The following is an 8770-nucleotide window of genomic DNA, read 5'->3' on the forward strand; positions in this document are numbered from 1 at the left end:
ATCTCATCTGTGTTAAAAGTGTTTTGATTCAACAGATTCAGAACTTTTTTCTCTAGTATACCTCTGGATACATTTACATCTAGGGGCCAGAGACTGTCTTTTTCCTACTTGAAAGAAAAGCAAAATAATTTGGCAAGTCAGGGTAGAACACAGTCATGCCTCAAGTAAGATTTGGATTGTCTTACATGCATACACTCAAGGGTTTTTCACCTAGTTGAGAGGGGGACTGGATTTAGATCTGAATTTTCAGCAGGCAGGCTTACAGGTCACCTTTTATGTAAGGCTGATAAAAAGTTATGAGTTTAGTTTAAAAAAAAAAAAAAGCGTGGCCTGATATGCCAGTGGTCATCATCCATTACCTCCCACTGAAGACAGGACAACCCTTGAGGCACTTACTGCTCATGCAGGGACATAAGGGTGTGATCTGACCTGAACAGAAACCAAGAGAGGCCTCCACTTGTATTGAAATAAATCTCTGTTCTTCTGCTCTTCTAGATAAAGGATCTTCTGAATAATAAACAGAAAGCACAGTACTTTGTGAAACTCCATGTAATTGCTGGTCAACTGAATACCAGTAGCTTGAATAATACTAATGTAATATATACTTTGACTGGCAAGTCAGGAGAGATATCAAAGGGAGAAAAGGTAAGCGGCCTTCCAGCCTACCTCAACAAGAATACTACTCTCTGTTCACTCAACAAGGGGTAAGACAGGTCTTTCTGCAGCAGGACATCAGGTTGCAGATAGCTGCTGGATTATGAAAAACCACAGCTGCGGGCACGCATTATATGGAGTTCAAGCAAAACTTGAAACCCCACCAGCATTAAAGTTCTCATTAAAATCAGTGGAAACAAAAATTACCTTTAGAGATGCATCACCAGTGAGTGACATAGACTAACACAGACCCCTCTAAAACCGTTTGCTAAAATTAAGTCATCTTAAATCTGCAGGCACAACCAGCAGAGCTGGGGTGGGACATTAAGAGAGCCTTGGTGAAGTAAGAGGGGGTGTGGGGAAAGAAAAAACACGGAGCTTATGCTGGAAACTCGTGCCTACTGCTCACACAGAGCAAGCACTGACTACACTGTAGACCCCACCTTCCACCGAGCATCAGCATCCTTTGATGCAGCACACAGAAGTCTTCAACATAAATAAAATAAAATAAATGCAACTTATCATGGCAAACATGGAGTAAAGTTCATCACTAGCACAGCTTATTTGGTGTCAGAAAACATCAGGGCAGTCTGATCCCACAGCTTAAAAGAATTGTTCTCTACAGCTGATATACTAGATTTTATAATTATTTAAAATGTCTGATAATGACATGAGCCTATTTGAAGGCTGAAATCAAGTACTTCTCATGTTTTTTAGCAGATCAGTGGCACCTGAGAAGAGAGATCTGTTTTATTTCTCTAACCAGTACACACTGCATTTGTAACAGGAAAATGTCATTGCTGTCTGAGGCCTCTTAGTTTCCTGCAGGCTTCAGGACAGTGCAGAATCAGCAACATCTTGTTGTTTTAAATATACATATAATATAAGGAAATGGGATGTAGTCCCTTAAGATTATGGGAGTTGACCCTTTCACTACAATCACATTTTAAATCATTTCCTGGCAGACTTTTATTACTAGCAGTCATCAGAGCCCTTTTAGGTACACTGCTCTCCCCACAGGGCCTGTCCCTGATTGTCTTCTGAACTGTGCTGTCCTGGAACAAAATAACATGGTCCTGATCCAAAGTCAAAGGAATTTTTTCCATTTCCTTGATAAGCATTGGAAGCAACCTTTAACCTCCCTGGATTTAAGTGGTCCAGGTGTTGGCAATGGAAGGGGGTGTTAGACTTTAACACTCATACTCTCTCTGTTGTCATTCCATAATAAAGAGCTCATTAGCCATTGCCTGGCTTCTTTCAGGATAATCAATTAAGAATCAGAATCCAAGGAGGAAGGAGAAAAGGAAAACTTTTGCAGGGAAATATTATTGCTTCCAATGGGATTTTGCACATTATTGACAAAGCCTTGGACAACGTGGAGCCAACATTTGCAAGCAGCAAAGAGGTGAGCCATAAGCTATATACATGCAATGACAGACTTTAAAATAGTTTCACATTAATTGAATGCAAAGGAGGATGGCTGACAGCAGCTAGACAAACTCTACGGAGCCATTGTGCGCCAACTCAGAGAAGCAGCATTCAAAGTGAAAGGTAATGACAGTTCCCACAGCAAACAGACATTCATTTTTCTGCCAAGCTGGTCTGTGGAGGATTGGGCTGTACTCACTGCATTTGAGTGGTTCCTCATTAGATTGGCAGTCACAGTCAGTGCATCTCACCAAATTGCAGAACAACATACAAAAAGGAGGGACATCTGGACAGGTATCAGGCAAGACTTACTCAAAGCAGCAATCCCACCCGCCCCCCCTCCAAAGGCTAATATAAAAACTGATAATTTTGGATGCTTTGGGTTTTTTGGTGCCCTGCTTAGCGTACTTCCTTAAGAGTTCAGGTTTTTATATGGTGTTTTTGCAAATATTTTACTTCTCCACCCTTTCTTATTGGGAATGAAGATACAGTAACACTTTCCCCATGCACACACTGTACGTTCTGTGACTACACAATATTTCAAGACAATGACAAAATCTAACTATAAACTAGTGTAGTAGCACTCCTGTATTGATGCTATCTCAGCCATTTCCAGTCACCACCAGCCACCCAAACAACAAGGAGACCCAAATGTATTCAATCTGGAATAACTGAGACTCATACAGTAACTAAAAAAAGATCTGATAAGGATTGGTATCTATTCCACGTTCCTAACTGAAATAAATCTTACTTTCATCTTATTTTAGGAAACCATAATGTCAGTACTTCAAGATAATGGAAGATACAGCCAATTTACGTCTTTCATAGAGGTAAGGATCCAGAAAAGCAATTCTATAAAGCTATTTTCAGATGTTCTTCAATACTGATATGTAATTTCACTTTTATTTTTAAACCAAAACAGAAAACTGGCCTGGGAATGGATTTACAGCAGCACAACAGACCTTACACAGTCTTTGTTCCGAGTAATGAGGCTCTGAGCAATATGAAAGCTGAGGCTCTGGATTACCTGCTCTCTGCAGAGGTAAAGTCTTTCTATGACGCAAGCCTTTCTTAGGTAGTAGATATATAAGTAGATGCATGCATACATCCTTTTCCTGCATTCATCAAAACTAAGCTCCTGTGATCAAGGCTTAAGCCATCTCTAACAATTAAGATCAAGGTAACACCTAGAGAGGAATGGTATTTGGGATCTCCCATCCTCTGAAGCGACACCAATCCCCACACCAGGTCCTTACCCCCCTGTTCTTGCCCTGCCAGCACAGCCTGGACTGCCACACGGCAGAGCCCCAAACCCTCTCCTGGGAGGTGTCACCCTTGGCAGGGACAGACAGAGGGAGCAGACACCACAGGGCAGGTTGTGTGCCATGAGCTGAACACCACCACTGACCCAGAGGTTTCTGGTGCACCAGTCAGTGATGCTGTTCTTATCCACTTGTCCTCTTACAGGCTAGGCTGAGTTTGTGTGCCTCATTTTGGGCTAAAACAACCTATTTTCTGCTTTGGCAGGGTTCATGGAAGCTGTTGGAGCTGGTGCGATACCACGTTGTCTCCAACACCGAGGTGAGTGTGGCTGCTTTACTAACCCAGGGGTGCAAGAACATTTTCAAATCCTTAACCACTCTGAAGGCAGAGGTTTTTCAAGAACAACCTCTGCTCAGTGCTGCACAGCAAGGCTGCAAAGGACAGCTATGCCTCTGCCTTTTCTACTGGTAGTCACATAAAGGTCACTAACAGAGAACACAAATCTTTCACCTCAGGGTCACTAATCAAAATAAAACCCTGCTAGGAGACATGGGGTAGTCCTTGAATCATGGCAAATTTAAATTGTGTTGCGTCATGCTAATGTGTTACACGCAAGTAACTACTTCCACTTTAAAATACACCTTTTGATGATGAGGTCTTAGCCCAAGAGGGGTGGAGAAAAAAAAAAAAAAAAATATATACATATATAGTTATCCTGAACCTGAGACTTTCTCCCTTGCTCCCTTAGCCTGCTGTGGAGCAAGAACCATTGTCAGGGGGTACTGTCTGCTTGGCAGGGCTGCAGGAACAAGTAGCAGGAAAAGCACTTGTTGCTGTCAAAATCAAGCTGTCTCTGAGCCTGTTCTGCCAGGATTCATCTTCTGCTTATCAGAGAGGTGTTTGTGTCATCCCCTAAACAAGCCCCCTGTTTTTCTCCCTCTTTTTCCTACTGGAAACAAAGAGCAGAACCAGCAACACCACCAGCAACTAAGGGTAGATGCGACTGAAACTCATCCCCACCCCAACTCCAGCTGCAAGGAAGGAAGGATGCGCTTGTATCCTTAGGGAAAGGCCCTGCTCACGTCCGAGGCAGACATCACTCCTGGCACAAAGCGGGATCACAGGGAGCAGAAGCACGAGGTCCCAGTGTCCCTTCATGGGATATCAGCACCGCCATTTCCCCAGTGGTCTAAGGATGCAAACAGGGCTATTTTCAGAGAGAGGTGATAGCTTTACTTAGACTGGTTGCCATAATTAGGAGAAAAATTAATATCCTTTTGGGTAACAAGCTCTTCACATGCAGCAATCGGCAGGGTCAGTCAAAATTTAATCACTCTAACTTCATTACAGAAGCAGGTCAGTCAATACGAGGCTGCCCACGTAGCTAGAGAAAACCCAATAGGGTCATTCACTCACCCTAAAGAGAAAGGTGGTCTTTCTCATGAAATCCACATGGATTTAAAAAGAATAACAATATTACATTTCTTTCAACCAATTTATATTCATTTCAGCTAGAAGTTGCCAGCCTCGTCTCAATAGAGCACATCAGAAGCATGGCGCAGCAGCTCATTTACTTTAACAGGACCAGCACCGTAAGTCAAAGGCAGCTTTCACCTGTGAACAGCTCTCTCCGATCTAGGCAACTATTTGCATATGGGGGGAATAAAAAAAGGGAGAAGGGGGAACATTAGCAGAGGAATTTCTTACTATGAGGCAGAAATTTTCAACTTGCCATTCTCACCCACTGTTAGAAATTAGTATTATAAAGGTTGCAGACTAGAATATAAGGACAGCCTGCAGTCTCTTTCTTATGACTAGCCCCAGTCCAGGAACGATCCTCATTTATGCTTTGCCTAGTTTAAAAAAAAAAAAATCTATTTAAAATATTTTAAATCATTCTGTTACATATTTGGGTTACTTTAAACACTTCTTAGTGCACACAGGTATTCTTTTATTCTCTTTAATATTATAGTCTCTGATCTTGATGAACATAGTAAACACATTTTTAAAGGGGTTAATTTCTTAGTACTTTTGCAAACCCAAACTTATCTGTTACATTAAGTCTCTTCTGTTTTTGCATATTTTAGCCAAATATGAGCATTCTGGAGAAGAGATGCACTTATGAAAATTGTTGTAAAGGCATAAGTTGCATTAGTAAATGCAGAAAGAATACTTTTTTTTTCCTCCCATGGATTTGGATAGATCCCACATTCTCTCTAACTTCCCCACCCACCCTACCCCCCTGAAGTCATCAGTAGTCTTCTTATTTTGGCCAGTCTTTTAGTCACCAGTTCCACAGGCTAACAGTGAAGATTAAGAGGAAACCTTAGATACTGCTGCTGTAGACCAATATTCAAGGTAATGTCCAAGAAGCTTGCATAGAAAAAGCATAATAAAAAATAGATAGCAAATTAAAAGAAGTATGAGTAGAAATTCTTGGTATTATCAGAAATTGAGAAGCTATGAAAAAATTATTAATAATAATTTATTGTTTCATAGGGACAAGTCTTGGTGAGTGGAGAAAAAATGGAAGAAACAGATATTGTTGCAAAAAATGGCCGCATTTATACTCTGGCAGGAGTCCTCATCCCACCCACAATTGTTCCAATTCTACCACATCGTTGTGATGAGACAAGAAGTCACGTCACAATGGTAAGAGAATCACACCAAATCAATAGCTCTTCACTGCTCCATGTAACGCGGTCCAGCTTCCTCCTTACTGCTTTCTCTGATATTGCCCATTAAAGGAGGAGTATTTGAGGAAATTAATATATCAATGACATACAGCCACCTGGCCAGCAGTACTGCACAAATGCAAATAATCTGTAAATAGGGAACTCGTATGAGCACGTCCTATACCACTTCAACTCATCTAGTTCTTGCAGTAGCCCTTTTAGATATGTTGTTTCTCTGGTCAAACTTTGCCTTCAGTTCCTGAATCTCACCTGTGCATACAAGTACATGGTAAGCAGTGTCAAGCTCCCAGGAAAACTATTTTGGATCAGTATTTTCATTTCTACTAAATATGCAGGGAAAGGAACCAGTGAGTTATAATATTAACACAATAATTAATTTTCTATAAATAAATTAGAGATATGTTATTTTCAGAAGCCACAGCTTCCCCTAGCCCTGCTTTCTTCCACTTTTCTTCAAATTAGGAATTACAAGATTGTTTCATATTTCAAAGGGTGGATTTTTACATACCTTGCTCAGTTTGGTAACACAGTACAGACATTTACACTTTGTAACATTCAGATACTATTTCTGGTAAGAAGACTGAGTATCAGACTGATTTTTTAGTCTGCAGTAAGCGTGGCTCCAGTGAGCTGTTACTGGACCGTGTTCAAGCACACATCTGGGCCAGTAACAGTTCTGGTACAGTAATGCAAAACATTTACTATCTTAGCTTACAACAGTCCAGAACCACAGCCTTGAAAGAGGTTCCCAGCAGAGCTGGACAGCATCAAAATTTAATGAAGAAAACACAAGAGCTGGCACTAAAGAACTATTACCTCTGGCAGTAACTACAAAGTGCCGTATGTGCAATATAATCGTAAACCAGGCAGAGCACCGAGCCGCAATCTCCAATACAAAAAGCAATCAACCCCTTACAAATTCAAATTACACTCCAGTAATTTGAATTCCCTACCAGAAACCTACCTACAAACTACGCCTGAAATCAGTCAATCCTAAAGCAACACTCTGAAAAATTAAAGACAAAACAAATTTCACCTGTCACAAAAATTATTCCCTAAACTGAAGTTAGGAACTCTTGTCAGCTTTGAAAGCTTCATGCATAGTTTGAAATATAGTTTAATATCCAAGGCTTTAAGCAGAGCACTGCTAGCAAGGAGATTACCAGAGGGAGCAGTGGCTTTGCTTTTCTTACCCACCATCCTGCATCTTCATCACTTTCGGAAAACAAGAGCAATGCCACCTTGTAAATACCACTTTTGGTACCAGCAAAAAGTGACAGACCTTGTAGGAACTGGCAGTTGTACACACCTACAAGAACTGTACATCCATAAACGCGAAACCATTATGTTAACACATACGTAGCCACCTAACTGTACCTGAATGCTGGTAGTAACCACAGCACTCACTATCTTGCTCCACCTCCTCCCAGAGGTCATCACGCCCACAGCAGACTTGGTGGAAGGGAATATATATCTATGCTTCAGACACTCCAGTGCAAAGACAGTATCTTTATCTACTGCCAAAAAGGGGCAGACTGGACCTTGCTTGGAAGTGCAGATGCATTTCCCTGTGCCCTCTCTGCGTGGCAGAGGGGAGAGAAGGACTCCCATCCTCAGGAAAAGGAGGGAGTAGGTACACGTCAGAGGCTGAGACCATCCCAGCTGGAGAACGGGAGCAAATACATGACACCGAGTGGCACTGAGCAGCAGTGACAGCAATGCCAACAGCGGGAAACACTTTCCACAGCAATCAGCCAGATTTTTAAGTTCTAAAGGAGCAAAGAGGCACTTGCAGGGATTTTCAGAAATGCAAAGAAAGCTAAGAGCCTAAGTCAACTTCAGCCATGACTACGCAGCTTATCAAAGAGATTTTATAACACCCAAATATGTTGCCAAAATATGTCTGACCCGCAGGCATTTAAAACATAGTAGTGGCATTGGCACCTCAACTATCTGGTGCCCAAATGCTTTTGTAAGTCTGGTCCTTTATTCCTTTCAGTGCTCTACAACATGAGGGACTACTAAATCCAACCAATACCTGATTCTTTCCCTGCAACTCCAGTGATAAATCTGTGGGATTTATGGGAAAATTCCATAATTCAGGTTCACTTGTCCACTGATTATGAAACACAGTGAAGTAACACATCGGATGCCATCTCTAGGATTTATTCTAACTTGGTTAAAACACAAGAAGTTAGCAGTCATGAGCAACGCAGCTTTGACAAACCCCATAGCCACACACTGAAAGTCTCAACCTCTCTGAAGTAACTGTATGTTGAGCCTGTCAGAGGGCCCACCTTTAAAACTGCCACTGGAGTTTATCTCTCCTCAGCGCTGCAATTGCCAGTCTCTGTCACCACCACCTGGTGATAAATTAGCTAGTGAGGAAAGGCAACTGAAAGGTGAAGACAAAAATAGTTATACACCGCTGGATCATAACGGGCTACACGATCTATGATACGGAAACTAAGAATATTTTTCTCTCCACCACCTATGCACAAGACAAATTTCTGTTCACACTGCCTGTATACAAGACTCCACTAATTTGTGGTCTTCCTAGGAAGAAGTAAAAAAAATTCTCATAGAAGTTAAATGTACAGACTGCACCAGACCCTCAAACAATATTAGTTAATATATTAGACCAAGTTGAGCGTACAACTCCAGTGCATTTGTGTCCATGCTCTTCTTCTATTTAAGAAACTGCTAGTTCTTTAAAAGAGAGGAGTAGG

General features: G+C 41.5%; 1 protein-coding gene across 1 annotated transcript in view; it reads left to right on the forward strand.

Annotated features, from left to right (window-relative positions):
• The window catches only part of STAB2 (stabilin 2), an 83863-nt gene that overhangs the window by 19717 nt on the left and 55376 nt on the right, over nucleotides 1-8770 (forward strand). The window contains exons 11-17 of the mRNA XM_009887442.1: nucleotides 496-645; nucleotides 1916-2059; nucleotides 2850-2912; nucleotides 3005-3124; nucleotides 3610-3663; nucleotides 4857-4937; nucleotides 5845-5997. Of these exons, the coding sequence (XP_009885744.1) occupies nucleotides 496-645; nucleotides 1916-2059; nucleotides 2850-2912; nucleotides 3005-3124; nucleotides 3610-3663; nucleotides 4857-4937; nucleotides 5845-5997 (765 nt within the window). The remainder of the gene's footprint in view (nucleotides 1-495; nucleotides 646-1915; nucleotides 2060-2849; nucleotides 2913-3004; nucleotides 3125-3609; nucleotides 3664-4856; nucleotides 4938-5844; nucleotides 5998-8770) is intronic.

This window comes from Charadrius vociferus, unplaced genomic scaffold (assembly GCF_000708025.1).
Source record: "Charadrius vociferus isolate BGI_N301 unplaced genomic scaffold, ASM70802v2 scaffold196, whole genome shotgun sequence".
In the NCBI taxonomy this organism is placed as follows: domain Eukaryota; kingdom Metazoa; phylum Chordata; class Aves; order Charadriiformes; family Charadriidae; genus Charadrius; species Charadrius vociferus.